The sequence below is a fragment of the Rana temporaria genome, chromosome 6 (genome assembly GCF_905171775.1).
Source record: "Rana temporaria chromosome 6, aRanTem1.1, whole genome shotgun sequence".
Classification (NCBI taxonomy): Eukaryota; Metazoa; Chordata; class Amphibia; order Anura; family Ranidae; genus Rana; species Rana temporaria.
This window is the reverse complement of record NC_053494.1, coordinates 137298264-137317057: the sequence shown is the minus strand read 5'-3', so window position 1 is coordinate 137317057 and position 18794 is coordinate 137298264. Positions and strand designations below refer to the sequence as shown.

The 18794-nt window shown below is 45.4% G+C and overlaps 1 protein-coding gene across 1 annotated transcript in view; it reads left to right on the top strand.

Moving 5' to 3' along the window:
* Positions 1–1364: 1364 nt before the first annotated feature.
* POFUT2 (protein O-fucosyltransferase 2) overlaps positions 1365–18794 on the top strand; it is a 39625-nt gene continuing 22195 nt past the window's right edge. The window contains exons 1-3 of the mRNA XM_040357422.1: positions 1365–1561; positions 6213–6463; positions 13311–13455. Of these exons, the coding sequence (XP_040213356.1) occupies positions 1425–1561; positions 6213–6463; positions 13311–13455 (533 nt within the window). The 5' untranslated portion in view covers positions 1365–1424. The remainder of the gene's footprint in view (positions 1562–6212; positions 6464–13310; positions 13456–18794) is intronic.

The window sequence follows — 18794 nt, the reverse complement described above, 5'->3', positions numbered from 1 at the left end:
CAAATACCACCAAAAGAAAGCGATATTTGTGTGGGGGGAATTTAAACATTTCATTTGGGTACAGTGTAGCATGACCACGCAATTACATTCAAAGTGTGACAGCACTGAAAGCTGAAAGTTGGCCTGGGCAGGAAGGGGGTGAAAGTGCCTGGCGTTGAAGTGGGTAAAGTAGCGCAGTGCTTAATAGCTGGTCATGAAGAAGATCTGGAGCTGAAGTAATTTAAAAAAGTGAATAAACCGTTGAGAGAAGGTTGCAGTCGGTGTGTATCAGAGGATGGGTTTGTTCTGGTACTTTCTGTCAGGTCAGCATACCTCCCAACTTTTGGAGATGGGAATGAGGGACACCTATCAGCAAAAGTATGCACGCCCCCTTAAAGAAGAATTGTACAAAAAAAAAAAACAAGATTGGTTAAACCCACAAGTGCTTTTTTACCACTACTATTTCTTTATATGGTCTTTTGGAATAAAATGCAACAATTTAGAAATCAGGTGAAAGGTTTAGTGCTGGAAAACACTTTTTGATAGATAAAAAGTGAATTGTATATACCGTATTTATCGACGTATACCGTGCACTTTTTTCCCCTTAAAATAAGGGGAAAATCGTGGGTGCGCGATATACGGCGATACCCGCGCTCAGTTTGAATGCCTCCGACGACATATACCGAGCGCAGTACACTCGGGTATATTCGGCCAGGCTCGGCTTCGCTCGTAGTCACGCTCTGTGACGTTTATGCGTGAGAAGCCGAGCGTGGCCGAATATACCCGAGTGTACTGCGTAGTCATGCTCTGTGACGTTTATGCGTGAGAAGCCGAGCGTGGCCGAATATACCCGAGTGTACTGCGCTCGGTATACGTCGGCGGAGGCATTCAAACTGAGCGCGGGAAGCGGGGATTTGACTCGGAGACAGCGCGGGAGAAGCCGGGAGGACACCACAGAGGCCGCAGATGGACGCCGGACCGGACAAGGATGCCGGGCAAGACACCAAAACTGTAAGTATTACAATCTTTTTTTTTACAGGAAAAACGTGTCTACATTAGGGGTGCGCGCTTTACGCCGGAGCGCGCAATACCCCGATAAATACAGTACATCTATATAGATCAGACCAAAATGAGGGACAAATGAGGAGGAATGAGGGACATCTCCAAATCAGGGACAGTCCCTGGAAATCTGGGACAGTTGGGAGCTATGGGTCAGGCTGTTGTATGGCTGTAACATTATAGTGATTAGTGATCTATCTATATTCTTATATGTATAATGTACTGTATAGAAACTCGCGCTGAGATGGATATTATCAGTAACCATGGCAGCCACATGCAGTTCTATCTCAGCCTGCCAGGAGGAAGAGAGCGGACGGAGGTCTCCATGGATACGGAATGCCGTGGCCTAGACGGCGGAAGTGCAGGCCGCAGCTGTAGGTCGGGATATGGCGGCCTCCGTCCTGTTGTGTGCAGTATGGAGTGCGGCTATCTTCTTATCCGAGGCCGGGGGAGAGCAGAGGGAGTTCAGGCCGGAGCAGTCTGCGGCCTCCGTGCCTCTGGGGGCAGTTGCGGCGGAGAGGAGGTAGGAAGCTGGGCTGGGGACGTGGCAGCCATTGCTGGAGCTGCACAGCTTCATTCACTCACACAGAACTGCACTGTTCTTCCCACAGGAGCTCCAGTGATTGGCTGGAACCACACTGCTTGCCTTCTATTTACATACATTGCAGGAAAGGTGCATGCATTGTTGTTTTGTAGCGCTTTGCATGGTGGTTGCAGCAGGCAGGTCAGTGTGCCATTAAGAATCAATGACATTGCTGTGCACCAGCCTGCATTTCTGCAGCTACATTGTGAACCCAGCTTTAGCGCTCGATCACACGGGCGTACCGATCCGTATGTCTGTGCAAGGGGCCGTCTTCAGTGGCCTGGATTTAAGAAGCAATTGCGCCTGTGTAACCATAAGTTACACAGCGCAATTGCTTACTTGCCCCGGCGTAACGAATGCTCCTGATTCAGGAACCTCGTTACGCCGACTGCAGCCTAAGATATGCGCGGCATAAGGCTCTTATGCCCGCATATCTTAGGCTGCATTCTTGCGATGGCCGCTAGGTGGTGTTCCCGTTGTGCTCAGCGTATAGTATGCAAATTGCATACTAACGCCGATTCACAACGTTGCGCGAGCCCTGCGTACGCAATTTACGTCGTTTCCGCGTAAGGCTGCCGCTGCTATTAGCAGGGGCAGCCAATGTTATGTATACCCGTCGTTCCCGCGTCGCGAAATTTGAAAGTTACATAGTTTGCGTAAGTGAATCGTGAATGGCGCTGGACGCCATTCACGTTTACTTTGAAGCAAATGACGTCGGGAAAGTTTCCCGACGGAGCATGCGCTCTACGCTCGGCACGGGAACGCGCCTAATTTAAATGATTCCCGCCCCCTACGGGATCATTTAAATTGCGTGCGCTTACGCCGGGCATTTTGCCGGCGCGCCCACGCAATTTACGGAGCTAATGCTCCGTGAATCAAGGGCAGCGCAGTAAATTTGCGGGGGCGCAGGGCAAAAAACGTTGCCCTGCGCCTCCGTAAAAAATGCGCAAATCTACTTGAATCCGGGCCAGTATGTTTAAGCTGGGGGGGGCTGCGTATACCTGCGCACTGCTGTATTATACGTTATATGGCCAAACACGCACATTAACCCTAAGGGCTCATTCACATTGACAAACCAATTCATATGCCCGTGTGAAGGGCTGTTTTTAACCCCCTGGGATGCACAGGTGATCCATGCAGTGGCATGCCAGCGGCACAGACCACATGCATTCTGGAGCGCACATTCATGTGGTTCCAAAGCACAGACCACGACACACACAGACTGCGTTCTGATGCATGCATCAGACCCGCAGGGATGTACACTCCACGATGGGCATGGAGGTCCATGCATCCACCTGCCTGTCATTGATTTGAACAGGCTGACTTGCACACCCCCTGTATGGCACACATGAGCATCCCAGGTGGCTAAAAATAATCCTTTAAGATCCCTTTCACACTGGCACCGATCCACGTCAGCGGGGTAAAGCGCCGCTAAAACTAGCGGCGCTTCACCGTCATTTTATCAGCGCTTTTCGGCTGCTAGCGGGGCGCTTTTAACCCCCACTAGCAGCAGAAGAAAGGGTTCAATGCGGCCGAAAAGCGCCACTGCCGAATGGCTTTGCAGACACTTCGGCAGCGGGGCCTATTCATTTCAATGGGCAGGGGCAGTGGAGGAGCGGTGTATTCACCGCTCCAAAGATGCTGCTTGCAGGACTTTTTCTAACGCCCTGCAAGCGGAACGCCCCGGCTTTCACACTGGGGCTGCAGGGGAGGCATTTTACAGGCGCAATTTTTTAGCGCCTGTAAAACACCCCCAGTGTGAAAGGGGTCTAAGAGGTTGTAAACCTCAGACATAAAATCTGAACAAAGCACCTAATTCTATAATGTTTATTTTAGGAATGCACCAATACCGAGCATTTTCACAAGTACTTGTAAAAAAAATGCTCCCGATACCGAAACTGATACTTTGCTCTGCGATTTGTGTCAGTGCAAAATGAGTGGGTGCAAAGAATCGCATGCAATTTAAACAGGAATGTGGTATCCTGTCCCCTCTCCTCCCGAAAGGTGCCAATTGTGGCACCGGAGGAGGGGGGAGGAAACAAATGAGCGGAAGTTCCACTATACCCTATATTAAACAAATCTTCCATGCATTTCTAGAAATGGGGAACAGCTTAAGAGTCCAACACAAAGTCATGATGCATGTACAGTTGCATATTTCATATCCTAGGGCAGGGGACTATAATTTTTCTAAATAAAGTACCAGTTTACTGTCCTTCAGACTTTTTGGGGCGGATGTTGGTGTAAGTGGGAGAAATGGTGCCCCATTGTTGGTGTCAGTGGGAAGACTGGTGCCCCATTGTTGGTGTCAGTGTGAAGACTGGTGCCCCATCATTTGCGTTAGTGGGAAGACTGGTGCCCCATTGTTGGTGTCAGTGGAAAGAATAGTGCCCCATCATCGTTGGTGTCAGTGGGAGGAACAGTACACCATCGTTGGTGTCAGTGGAAAGAATAGTGCCCCATCATTGTTGGTGTCAGTGGAAAGAATAGTGCCCCATCATCGTTGGTGTCAGTGGAAAGAATAATACCCCATCATTGTTGGTGTCAGTGGAAAGAATAGTGCCCCATCATCGTTGGTGTCAGTGGAAAGAATAATACCCCATCATTGTTGGTGTCAGTGGAAAGAATAGTGCCCCATCATCGTTGGTGTCAGTGGAAAGAATAATACCCCATCATTGTTGGTGTCAGTGGAAAGAATAGTGCCCCATCATCGTTGGTGTCAGTGGAAAGAATAATACCCCATCATCGTTGGTGTCAGTGGAAAGAATAGTGCCCAATCATTGGTAGTTGGAAGAAAAGTATCCCATCATTGGTGTCAGTAGGAAGAATAGTGCCCTGTCGTTGGTGGCAGTGGGAGGAATAGTACCCCATCATTGGTTTCAGTAGGCAGAATAGTGCCCCATTGTGGGAGGAATAGTGTTTTGTATCAGTGAGAGGAACAGTGCCCCTCTGGCCGGATAAAGGCAAGCAAGGGGCCAAAGTTTTGGCGATCACTGTCCTAGGGGATTGTTATCAAACATACTTGTTGGGCTCTTTCCATAAGTAGAATGATTGGCAAGGTAGGCCCATAATGTCCTGTCTTGGTCTATGATCAGCCTTAAGCAGGGGTGCCCAACCAGTGGCCCAGGGGCCACATGTGGCTTGCTACCTCCTGCTCTGGGATGGAATAGAAGACTGTTATTAAAGATCAGTTTATTACTAAAATCACAGTGTATATATGGGCATATCTGGTCTGCAGTGGTTACTGGGCTGCTTTCAAACTGATCTGCAGATGCAGAGCAATGCACCTGTGGGTTACCTGCACTGAGCCATAGACTTCTGTTTATTACCTGCAGGTAAGGTGAGCTTTCTGAAAGTGCACCAAACCTGCAGAATATAATAGAAGTCTATTGCAAAGTGCAGGAAAGCCAAAGGTACATTGCAGTGCTGGTAAACCTCAGCGCATCTGTGTGAAAGCAGCCTTGGGCCCCTTTCACACAGTCAATCTGACCCTATTGGACACTCCATTCACCTCTAAGGAGTGGCAGATGTAAACCGACTTGTGTCCTACCTCCAATCCAAGAAGGCTGTGTCCGTGTCCGCTCTGCATATACAGAGCGGACACGGATCTGCCATCCTCCCGCTCCGCTGATTGTGGCCCGCGACCAGTTACCAAGTCGCTTAAAGTGGAGGTTCACCCTAAAAATGAATTTTTAACATTAGAGTCAGCATAGTAAGGGCATATACTTTCGGTAGTTTTTTCTCCGTACATACCTTTTTATATTCTGATTTTGTCCAGGGCTTCCGCGTTCTGATGACTCCGGGACTGGGCGTTCCTATCCCAGCCTCAGGGTTCCGATGACTGCGGGACTGGGCGTTCCTATCCTTCGGTTTGATGATTGACGGCTTGTGAAACAGGTGACCTGACGCACAACGCGCGTCACCAGATTTCCGGAAATAGCCGAGCTGCGAGTCGGCACTATTCGGCGCCCGCCACGTAGAGCTGACTGCGCAGGCGCCGTATAGTGCCGTCTCGCAGCTCAGGTATTTCCCGACATCTGGTGACGCGCGTTGGTCACCTGTTTCACAAGCCGTCAATCATCGAACGGAAGGATAGGAACGCCCAGTCCCGCAGTCATCGGAACCCTGAGGCTGGGATAGGAACGCGCAGTCATCGGAACCCTGAGGCTGGGATAGCAACGCCCAGTCCCGCAGTCATCGGAACCCTGAGGCTGGGATAGGAACGCCCAGTCCCGCAGTCATCGGAACCCGGAAGCCCTGTACAAAAACAGAATATAAAGTTATGTATGGGGGAAAAAAAAACCCTGCCGAAAGTAAATGCCCTTACTATGCTGGCTCTGCTAGATGTAATATTAAAAAATTGGGGTGAACCCCCGCTTTAAGTGGCCCTCGCGTTTCAAAAGATTGGGCACCCCTGGCCTAAAGGGTTTTAGTTTTAGTCATTTTCCATTTAATAGCTTTGTCTTGTTTGGATAGTTTACATTCATTTGTTTCATTATAATCTACATGATCAATAAGTTGTTGTGGTACTTTTGTAATATCTGTGCCCAGTCATGTGTTGGGGTAAAACTGTATATCTAATTTTATCATCTAGGTATCTGTTGTACGATGTGAATCCTCCAGAAGGATTTAATCTTCGCAGGGATGTTTATATCCGTATGGCCTCCCTTCTAAAGACATTAAGAAAGCGCTCAGAGTGGGTGTTGGTTCTTCCTCCCTGGGGGAGGCTTTACCACTGGCAGAGTCCTGACATCCACCAGATCCGCATTCCTTGGGCTGAATTCTTTGATCTCGACGGCCTCAACAAAAATATCCCTGTGATTGAATATGAAGATTTCCTAGCTGGTGAGTCGGACCATTTCAGAACAATAAAATGGGAATCTTTCACAGAAGTTTGTAAGGATGCAATCTTTATTCTAGACTCCTACTAATAAATGTGCGAAATGACATGTTTGTGATTGTCATTAAAAATGACAGAAAGCTTGAAGAGCTACACATGAATCACCTTTGATAGGAACAGTCCCATACACATCAGTCTTGAGCAGGGGTCGCCAAACGTTCTAAACTAAGGGCCAGTTTTGGGTCCTTCACAGTCTGTCCCCTCTAAAGTTTGGACAGTGGGAGTAGATGATGCCTCAGGCTTGGTGGCCAGCGGGGATAAAAAAAATTCAACGGCACCCCTGTGGTTAGATGGGAGGAATAGTTCCCAATCATTGGTATTAGCGGGAGGAATAGTTCCCCATATTTGGTGTCAGCGGGGTGTATAGTGTCCCATCTTTGGTGTCAGTGGGGTGTATAGTGTCCCATCTTTGGTGTCAGTGGGGTGTATAGTGTCCCATCTTTGGTGTCAGTGGGGTGTATAGTGTCCCATCTTTTGTGTCAGTGGGGTGTATAGTGCCCCATCTTTGGTGTCAGTGGGGTGTATAGTGCCCCATCTTTGGTGTCAGTGGGGTGTATAGTGTCCCATCTTTGGTGTCAGTGGGGTGTATAGTGCACCATCTTTGGTGTCAGTGGGGTGTATAGTGCCCCGTCTTTGGTGTCAGTGGGGGTGTACAGTGCCCCATCTTTGGTGTCAGTGGGGTGTATAGTGCCCCATCTTTGGTGTCAGATGAAGAATTTATGCTTCATCATTGGTGTCGGTGGAAAGAATAATACCATATTGTTGTCAGAGGGAGGAAGAGTGTCCCAAGGGCCAGATAAAGGCAAACCAAGGCCCGCAGTTTGGAGACCACTGGTCTTAAAGCGGAGGTTTACCCAAATAACATCTATATCAGACCAACTTCTTTATACTTCTAACATGTACAGTCCGCATTTTTTTTTTTAGGCTGTACATACTTTATAATCTATATTTGCAATCCGGCCTCCGGGTACTTCTTCCCGCGGGAGTAGGCGTTTCTATGCTGAGGAGGAATGTCATCTGGGAGGTCGCCCAAATGATTGACGTCCTTTCAGAAAAAGTTCCCCCCGGCGGATTAGGCCCCGCCCCCGGTATTGCGTAGGCGTTTCCGAAAGAAGCCGAACATGCAGAGCTGCGAGTCGGCTCTATACGGCGCCTGCGCAGTCAGTTCTACACGGCTCCTAGTCGGTGCGCAGGCGCCGTATAGAGCCGACTCGCAGCTCTGCATGTTCGACTTCTTTCGGAAACGCCATGACTCGTGACGCGCCTACGCAATACGGGGACCGGGGCCTTATCTCCCTGGGGGAACTTTTTCTGAAAGGACGTCAATCATTTGGGCGACCTCCCAGATGACATTTCTCCTCAGCATAGAAACGCCTACTCCCGCGGGGAGAAGTACCCGGAAGCCGGATTGCAAATATAGATTATAAGGTATGTACAGCCTAAATTTTTTTTTTTTTTAAATGCGGACTGTACATGTTAGAAGTATAAAGAAGTTGGTCTGATATAGATGTTATTTGGGTGAACCTCCACTTTAAGTATACAAGTGGGGAGTCTTGCTCTAGCTTTTATATACCTCACTGCTGCAAACATAACTACATGACAGTGACACTGTATACTTCCTTTACCTAAGCTCCTGGGTACCATATTGTTACCACTATTATTAAAGGAGTTGTAAAGATTTGTTTTTTTATTTTCTAAATAGGTTCCTTTAAGCTAGTGCATTGTTGGTTCACTTACCTTTTCCTTTGATTTCCCTTCTAAATGTTTTTTTTCTTTGTCTGGATTTCTCACTTCCTGTTTCTCCTCAGTACGCTTGCTCCCTTCATCCGAGCCGTTCTGGCTGGGGGTTAGTCGGCCAGAACAGCGTACTGATGAGGAACAGGAAGGGAGAAATATAGACAAAAAAAAAAAACATTTAGAAGGGAAATCGAAGGAAAAGGTTAGTGAACCAACAATGCACTAGCTTAACCACCCGGACCTTTATGCAGGTAAAGGACCTGGCCAGTTTGTTTTTTTTCGTGCGACGTGGCTCCCAAACAAAATTGGCGTCCTTTTTTTCCCACAAATAGAGCTTTCTGTTGGTGATATTTGATCACCTCTGCGGTTTTTATTTTTTGCGCTATAAACAAAAATAGAGTGACAATTTTGAAAAAAAAATCAATATTTTTTACTTTTTGCTATAATAAATATCCCCCAAAAAGATATAAAAAAAAGTATTTTTTTCCTCGGTTTAGGCCGATACGTATTCTTCTACCTATTTTTGGTAAAAAAAATCGCAATAAGCGTTTATCGATTGGTTTGCGCAAAATGTATAGCGTTTACAAAATAGGAGATAGTTTTATTGCATTTTTTTTTTTATATATTTTTTTTTTTTTTTACTACTAATGGCGGCGATCAGCGTTTTTTTTTTTTTTTTTTTTCGTGACTGCGACATTATGGCGGACACATCGGACACATTTTTGGGACCATTGGGCCAGATCCACGTACAGCGGGCGCAACTTAATTTTTGGGATTTAAGTTACACCGCCGCAAAATTTCTACCTAAGTGCCCGATCCACAAAGCACTTACCTAGAAATTTTCAGCGGTGTAACTTAAATCCGTCCGGCGCAAGGCGTGCCCAATCTAATGGGGCGAGTCCCGTTTAAATTAGGCGCGCTCCCGCGCTGGACGTACTGCGCATGCTCCCGTTGCGATTTTCCCGACGTGCTTTGCGCGAAGTTACGTTGCGCCGAGTTTTGTGAATCGCGCCGGGTAAAAAAAGTTGCGTCGGGAAAAAAAAGACATGCAGCGGGAAAAAAAAATGTTTTAAAAAAAATTGACAGCGTCGCGGGAAAGAAGGGTCTACTTTTACATGGTGTACTAACTTTACACTTTGTAAAAGCAGCCCTAATTTTGCGTTTGCAAACTAACAACTTACGGAGACTTCACAAAGGGAAACCGCTTTGTGGATCTCCGTAAGTGCTAATTTGCATACCCGGCGAGAAATGAGAAACTCGACGAGAAATGCCCCCAGCGGCGGCCGAGGTACTGCATCCTAAGATCCGACAGTGTAAAACTATTACACCTGCCGGATCTTAGGAATATCTATGCGTAACTGATTCTGTGAATCAGTCGCATAGATAGAAACAGGGATACGACGGCGTATCCCTTTTGTGGATCTGGCCCATTGTCATTTTCACAGCAAAAAATGCTATAAAAATGCATTGTTTACTGTGAAAATGACAGTGCAGTTTAGGAGTTAACCACTAGGGGGCGCTGTATTATGGGGTTATGTGTGACCTCATATGTTTTTCTAACTGTAGGGGGGCGGGGCTGGACGTATGACGTCATTGATCGTGTTTCCCTATATTAGGGAACACGCGATCAATGAAGCTGCCACTGTGAAGAACTGGGAAGTTGTGTTTACACACACCTCTCCCCGTTCTTCAGCTCCGGGGACCGATCGCGGGACTCCGGCCGCGATCGGGTCCGCGAGTCCCGCGGCCGCGTTTTTACGGAGCTTCGGACCGGGTCGCGGGCCCAGCCGTGGCATTCTGCCGATGTATATCTGCAGGAGGCGGTTCTTAAGTGGTTAAAGGAACCTATTTAGAAAAAAAAACTAACCTTTACAACCCCTTTTAAAACCTTATTCAAGTTTTTTTGTTGTTTAAAAATAAGTTGCCCAGCATTTGTAAAATAAAACCTGAAACTTTCCCTGCAACCCTTGCCTTATCCTCAGCACTGTCCCCTGCAGACTCGCCACTATCTAGTCCGGCTTTGGTCCTCTTCATGAACCACAGTGTGGTTTGTGATGTCCAACCCACCTCCTGTACCCCTAGGGTGTCAGGAACCACTCTTTGGGGATCTGTCATCATGGCAGCCTGCACAGCTTTCTTTTGCAGGAAGAACTGCTCAATCTTCAAAGTATTGGGACGCCTGCCTTTACACGCACAGGAATTTTAATATTTTATTGGCATCACAGCCTTGGACCATAGAGTTCAATATTGAGTTGGCCCACCCTTTGCAGCTATAACAGCCTTAACTCTTCTGGGAGGGCTGTCTGCAAGGTTTAGGAGTGTGTCTATAGGAATGGTTGACCAGTCTTTCAGAAGCACATTTGTGAGGTCAGGCACTGATGTGGATGAGAAGGCCTGGCTCACAGTTTCCATTCTAACTCATCCCAAGTGTTCTGTAGGGTTGAGGTCAGGCAAGTCAATTTCCTCCACCCCAAACTCACTCATCCATGTCTTTATGGACCTTGCCTTGTCATGTTGGAACAGGAAGGAGTCACCCCCAAACTGTTCCCACAAAGTTGGGAGCATAACATTTTCAAGAATGTCTTGGTATGCTGACGCCTTAAGAGTTCCCTTCACTGGAACTAAGGAGCCAAGACCAACCCCTAAAAAAACAACCTCACACCATAATCCCCCCTCCACCAAATGATTTGGACCAGTGCACAAAGCAAGGTCCAAAAAGATATAAAGTTTGGGGTGGGGGAACTTGATTGGCCTGCACAGAGTCCTGACCTCAACCCGATTAGAATACCTTTGGGATGAATTAGAGCAAAACTGCAAGCCAGGCCTTCTCGTCCACATCAGTGCCTGACCTCACAAATGCGCTTCTGGAAGAATGGTCAAACATTCCCATAGATACACTCCTAAACCTTGTGGACAGCCTTCCCAGAAGAGTTGAAGCTGTTATAGCTGCAAATGGTGGGCCAACTCAATATTGAACCCTACAGACTAAGACTTGTGCGTATAAAGGCAGGTGTCCCAATACTTTTGGTAATGTAGTGTATTTATAAAGCAGTGAATATTGCATTCACCAAATATTCACTGAGGGTGTGTCTTCCTGGTTCATGTGCTTAAAAGTGGCCCTAAAGGCTAAATAAAAGATGACATATATGATGCAATCTGTTACTAGCATTAAAGGGACACTAAAGTAAAAAAAATGTTGGTTTAAAAATAACAAACATGTTATACTTACCTCCGCTGTGGAGTTCGTTTTGCACAGAGTGGCCCCCGATCCACGTCTTCTGGGGTCCCTCGGCGGCTGTCTCTGCTCCTCCTCGCAAAAGCTTTCCACGTTCATGCGAGCTCCCTCGCATGGTGGAAAGCTTTTGCGAGCGCGCTCCCGTGATACAGCGGCGGCCAAAGCCGCCGACTGTATCACCCGGCGCGCCGCGTCATCCGCTGTGATTGACAGCAGCGCCAGCCAATGGCTGCGCTGCTATTAATCCGCCCAGCCTAGCCAATCAAGGGCAGGCTGGGAACCGAACAGGAGGACGAGAACGCGCACGGGACTTTCAAAGGGGGGAGGTAAGTAAAACGGGGGCTCGGGGGGGGGGGGGGGGGCGGTGCTGTCAGATGTTTTTTTACCTTAATGCATAGGATGCATTAGGGCCCTTTCACACGGGCGGACGAACGGACCGTTTTTTACAAGTCCGTTTAGAGACCTAAAGCACAGTTCAGTCTTTCAGCCATAAGGCAGAGGAGTCCAACCCATCTGGTGAGTGCAGAACCACACAGTGGTGAACATATAGTCACCTTTGGAGCACCAAGCACTTTTTTTAAGCTGTATTTGCACATATAATCATGAGTCACTTTTATATTGTAAATTCAAGTCCCTATATTCTTTAATGTAATATTATAGTCAGTATTGTATATTTACCACTCAGTCACGATTGTTATTTTTGACATTTACCAGTGTAACCACATACTTATTGATCAAGATTATAGTCCCCATTAGCTAGAGGTGGGGTGAGGCAAGCGCTGTTTAGTTCAATCAATCATCATACAGTATGTGCACATCCCCATAGATAAGAAAAAATAAATATATAACTATCACTACTGTACCATTATGATAGTTTAGCCTGGGATCCAAATAATTAAAGGAATACTAAAGATAAAAAAAATAAAAATAACAAACATGTTACGAGTGGCCCCAAACCTGGTCTTCTGGGGTCCCTCGGTGGCTGTCTTGACTCCTCCCTGCAAGAACTAACCACCGTAATGCGAACGAGCTCGCATGGTGGTTAGTTCTTGCGGGCGCGCTCCAGTGATACAGAGAGCGGCTAAATCACTCGGGGCCCCACCCCCCCGGCGCGCCACGTCATTGGATGAGATTGACAGCAGCGTGAGCCAATAGCTGCGCTGCTTTCAATCAACCAATGAATGAGCTGAGAAGCCGGCCGAGAAGTCTGCGCATTCACGGCGTGGGACTTTTGAGGGGTCAGTTAAGTAAACGGGGGGCTCGGGGGCAGCTAATCCACAGATGTTTTTTCACCTTAATGCATAGAATGCATTAAGGTGAAAAAACTTTTACCTTTACAACCCCTTTAAGTTATGACAACAATTTCATCAGTAACGTGTACGGGATTATCTGTTGCGGTAGTGCAATCTGCACAGGATTTCTGCACATTACACATCCCTCCTTTTTTTGTTTTTTTCCTCCTCTATACGTTAATTTGTTTTCCTTCAATCGCTTTTGCATGGATCCATTAGTCCTATCCGACCCTCATACTAATTTCTGAGCTATAGGAGGAAAAGGGGTTCTTGGCTGACCCTATAATGTCCCTATAAACTGTTCCTCATTTTATTTGTCTGTTGTCTCGGGACCATAGCACTTCATTTTCACACGTGACTCCAAAAACATGAATGAAAAACCAAAATGTTTGTTGGGTTTTCGTTTATTAACATAAAAATGCACAACCGTGTTCAAACCCGATTAATTGTCCCGTGTATGCATGTTTCTCCCGTTACGCTCTCGTTGTCTCTTTCTGTCATTTAATCAGTTAAACTGATTACTTCTAGAATCTGGAGGGCCATTCATTGACCAGGTGTATGTTCTGCAAGGCTATGCTGAAGGATGGAAAGAAGGCACATGGGAGGAAAAAGTGGATCAGAGAGCTTGCATTGATAAACTCATGTACTCTGAGGATAAGAATGGCTATTACAGGTACACTAATTACTATGTTATTTTTTTTTTACTCACTTTATTACTACAAAGGGTCCCCGACTTACAAACAAGTTAGGGACTTTAGGTTTGTTCTTGAAGAAGTTGTAAATAAAAAAAAAAAAATTATGCTGAAATGACTGTTACAGGGTATAGAGACATAATAGTTAACTTATTCCTTTTAAAAACGATTAAAAATAGATAAAAATCAATCATATAATGTACCTGTAGTTTCTAGTTTCGTTTTTGCATGTTGTTTCCTGCCTCTCTGCTGTACAGAGCCACAGAGCCAATACAGGGCAGTGATGGTTTGGAAACACAGTAATCACACCTCCTTGAAGTTAGTGACCACAGAGAGAAAGCTCCCAGTACTGTGGTTATCAGGAAACAGACAACCAGGAAGTGTGGAGATCAGAGAAGAATTACAGCAACTTGAGAGCAAAAACGAACAATGAGGACATGAAAACAGCACTGCATTAAGGTAAAGGAAGCTATTAAGATAAAAAAAAAATCCTTTACAAACCCTTTAAGTCGAAAATCTTCGTAAGTCGGAAACCGCAAGCACAGAACGGAAATTACTTCATTTTCCAATGTTCCGTCGATTGGCCGCGCATGCACAGAACGGGAAATACGTTGTTTTCCGATGTTCCGTCAAATGTGTCCGCCGTCAAAAATGGCTGTGCATGCACAGAACGACAGATACGTGCCGTTCGTAAGTAATAGTTGTTCGTAAGTCAGGCGTTCATAAATCGGGGACCCCCTGTATATGCAACAAAGATTATTGTGTGATAAATATTATTGAATGCATCCCAAGGACATTAGACCACAGCAGTTCCATTCAAGTAACATTCCTGATACTTTTGTATTTACCAAAGCTGTATATGTTCCCAGGTAAAATGTATTGTGTTCATAACAATAGGAGCTCAAACCACATGTGGACTTTTCAGTAATTTACGAGTTTTCATGCATAAATTCCAAGCACGTCAAAATATAGAATACAAATATTTTACTCAGAATACTGTACCTTTTTTAACCTTAAAAAGCAGTTCTCGAGCTCCAGTCCAGTGACTCCACATAGGCTGAGATGATGTCACCAGTTTGCTGCAGGTAGGAGGAATCGCTTCCTCAGTCTCTTGTTCCTCAGTGATCCGAATTCAACATTGGTACAGTGGTACCTTGGATTACGAGCATAATTTTTTTTCCAGAAGAATGCTTGTGATCCAAAGCACTTGTATATTAAAGCATGTTTCCCCATAATAGTCAACGGAAACTCAGATAATTTGTTACACAGTGCGTTCTATTGTATGCAGTACTGCATGTGGCCAGAGGTGGGGGGCGCCGGAAACACTTGGATGCACGCTGAGACACTCGGGAACAGAGGCCTGGATTCAAGAAGCAATTGCGCCTCTGGGCACGGGAACGCGCCTAATTTAAATGATTCCCGCCCCCTATGGGATCATTTAAATTGCGCGCGCTTGCACAGGGTATTTTGCCGGCGCGCCCACGCAATTTACGGAGCTAATGCTCTGTGAATCAAGGGCAGCGCAGCAAATTTGCGGGGGCGCAGGGCAAAAACGTTGCCCTGCGCCTCCGTAAAAAATGCGCAATTCTTCCTGAATCCAGCCCAGAGTGTTTTCAAGCGGCTCCGAGTGTCACCGACACCTCTGGCCAAATGCAGTACTGCACACCTCAGAGATATGAATCCTGCTCGTTTTATAAGACAAAGCTTGCAGAATCAGGATTTTTAAGAAATAATTGCTTGTATTGCGAAATGGTGTTACTCGTGGTGTTACTGCAGCAGAGGACTTATCTGTTTTAGACATTTGTGTATACATTTAACCACTTAAGACCCGGACCAAAATGCAGGTAAAGGACCTGGCCAGTTTTTGCGATTCGGCACTGCGTCGATTTAACTGACAATTGCGCGGTCGTGCGACGTGGCTCCCAAACAAAATTGGCGTCCCTTTTTCCCCATAAATAGAGATTTCTTTTGGTGGTATTTGATCACCTCTGCGGTTTGAATTTTTTGCGCTATAAACAAAAATAGAGCGACAATTTTGAAAAAAATTCAATATTTTTTCCTTTTTGCTATAATAAATATCCTCCAAAAATATATAAAAAATGTTTTTTCCTCAGTTTAGGACAATACGTATTCTTCTACCTATGTTTGGTAAAAAAAATCGTTTATCGATTGGTTTGCGCAAAATTTCTAGTGTTTACAAAATAGGGGATAGTTTTATTGCATTTCTATTAATAGTTTTTTTTTACTACTAATGGCGGCGATCAGCGTTTTTTTTTTTTTTTTGTGACCGCGACATTATGGCATACACATCAGACAATTTTGACAATTTTTTGGGGACAATTGTCTTTTTCACAGCAAAAAAATTCTATAAAAATGCATTGTTTACTGTGAAAATGACAATTGCAGTTTGGGAGTTAACCACTAGGGGGCGCTGAAGGGGTTAAGTGTGACCTCATATGTGTTTCTAACTGTAGGGGGGCGGGGCTGGATGTGTGACATCATTGATCGTGCTTCCCTATATCAGGGAACACACGATCAATGACAGCGCCACAGTGAAGAACGGGGAAGCTGTGTTTACACACAGCTCTCCCCCGTTCTTCAGCTCTGGGGACCGATCGCGGGACTCCAGCGGCGATCGGGGCCGCGGTCACGGAGCTTGGGCACTTAAAGCGGAGTTCCGGCCACAATTTCACTTTTTAAATATAAATACCCCTGTAATACACAAGCTTAATGTATTCTAGTAAAGTTAGTCTGTAAACTAAGGTCCGTTTTGTTAGGTTGTTACAGCATTTAGACACTTTATAAAATAGAAATTGACTGGGGCCATCATGAAGCCAGACTGTATGACTTCCTGGATTTCAGCCTTGCAGATCTCGCACATGCTCAGTGCTGCACAATAGGTTTCAGATCAGGTTTCAGCACCTGTGCTGTCCAAGTCACATGATTCTTTGAGACTGAGGAGTGCACAGACTCCTGGAAAGTTACACCCACTACATTCCCAGGAGTCTGTGCGGTGTAGATTAAGCACCTAGGTGCAGGAAGTGGGAAGATTAACTATTCTGCCTAGCAACAACACTTTGAAGGCATCTAAAAAAAAAAAAATGTTCTTAAAGGACTAATGACATTTTTTTAAAACTACTGATGTAATGTCATATTTATGGTAGGTACTCCACTTTAAAGAGGACGTACAGGTACGTGCTTGTGCCATTCTGCTGACGTATATGTGCAGGAGGCGGTCCTTAAGTGGTTAAGAATTGCACAGACACCAGGATTTATATGATTGTATCATCCCTGAGCCAGCCTCTCCATCCAGGAAGAAAATACTGACCCTGGATGATGTCTAAACAAAGATGGCTTCTTTGGGAGAGAAATAAAGGATGAAAGCTTTGTCGGGGGAAGTTATCTCTGTAAGGCTGATGACACACTGGTGATTTTCTTGCACCAATTACCCCCCCCCCCCCCCCCCCTTCCATTCAGTTACAGAGAATTGTCTCTAGGAATTCACAATGATTTTCTATGGGATCGCTAACAGTGACATTTTTAAAACGATTTGTCACTCTGTCACTTAGCGATCAAGATTCATTAGCTTTTCGACTTGATGGGAAAAACAAGCTTGCAACATCGGAAAGCAAGAGCACAGCTTGATGCTGTAGCAAATTACCAGGGAGTCTAGCAATTATATTGATGGCTACAGTTTGTGCTTTGAAATAGCGCAAATATTTTTGAATTGTACCCATTTAAAGAGAACATTATTGCAAGATTTCAAAGTACAAGTTCCCTTCATTTGAAAGCAACTGTAACAGAAATGTAAGGGCTTATCTGCTACTTATGCTATGTTAAGTTCTTATTGGTTCATTACTAACCTGGAGCACAATGACAACCCGTGTAATTACATTCTGGAGTCTAGTTCCCTGTCCCAGACTGAAGCAGGGTAATACAACGGATCGTTTCTTTTTTTGTTCTTTTCCGTTCAACCACGGGTTGAATGAAAAAAAAAAACTGACAGATCCCTGCATCCACACAAGCGATGTGGATGTAGGGATCTTCACTATTGCATTCTGACAGCAGGGACCCCTTCCATGTCAGAATACACAGATTGGCCATTGGCTGGAAGCGCTGATTGAATGCTGGATTTCCAGCAGGATCATTTGATAGAAGCCGGTTGTTAGACCAGCTTCTGTTGAACAGACAGCGGAACACACAGAGTGAAATTCAGCCGGTTCTTGCCGAACCAGACAATTTTTAGTCCATGTATACAAGCCTTAAAGTGGAGTTTCCATCCCAATTTTTTTTTTTCATTATTGTGCTCATTAGACCTAAAAAATAAAAAATGTTACTCATCTGGAAATGCCTGTTGCTATGCAGTCCCACAATCTGCCTTTGAAATCACCTAGGATCCTGACATCATCTCCCTCTAATGCTCCTGGGAAATGTGTGTCGTCATTTCCCAGGATGCAGTGCGCTACCCAATTATCACTCCCCATCCAAGACTTCCAGGAAGTAAGTGCTTGTGGGCTTCACAATGCCCACAAGCAAAATGACAAAGGTGTGGACATAGTTTATAAAACTATATTTTTTGAATAACTATGCGGAGCGGCGGCGGATTGTAAAATAGTAAGTGACCGGATTTATATTATAAAAACGCATGATGAAAGGACATACATTTAAAAAATGCTAATTGTGGTTGGAACCCTGCTTTAAGCCAGCTGAGCTTGTAGTCTACACACTTGACAAGGAATTTAATTTGCATTTGTCAGCTCATTCATCCACTCTGGAATCAGAGTTGTACTACCACCAGCACATTTCAATGACGCTCTGTAGGATCCGGTTTGTCCAGTAAATACAAATACGTAAAACACAGTAAAAATAAAATGACTATGGACGCTATTTTATTTTTATTTTTTTTACCTCTTAATTTTTGCAAGTTGACTTTGATATTTCAAAGTTTGCATTCACATTACATTTTTTTGTTCAGCAGCTAGTTGAGTTTTAAGTTTTATGCTTTAGTAAAAAAATAATAGTATTAAACGGGTATAAGGAAGTGGGTCATAATGGAAACTGTACATATCTCTGATGTTATACACATAGGGCTAGATTCAGAAAGCCCGCCGTAAGTTTGTGCGGGCGTAGCGTATCTCAGATACTCTACGCCGCCGTAACTTAGTGAGGCTGGGGCTGGATTCACAAAGAACCAGTGCCCTAAGTTACGGCAGCGTAGCGTACATCTGTCGGCGTAAGCACGCAGAATTCAAATTGAGAAGAGGTGGGCGTGTTTTATGTAAATAAAACATGACCCCACGTAAATGACGTCTCTAACGAA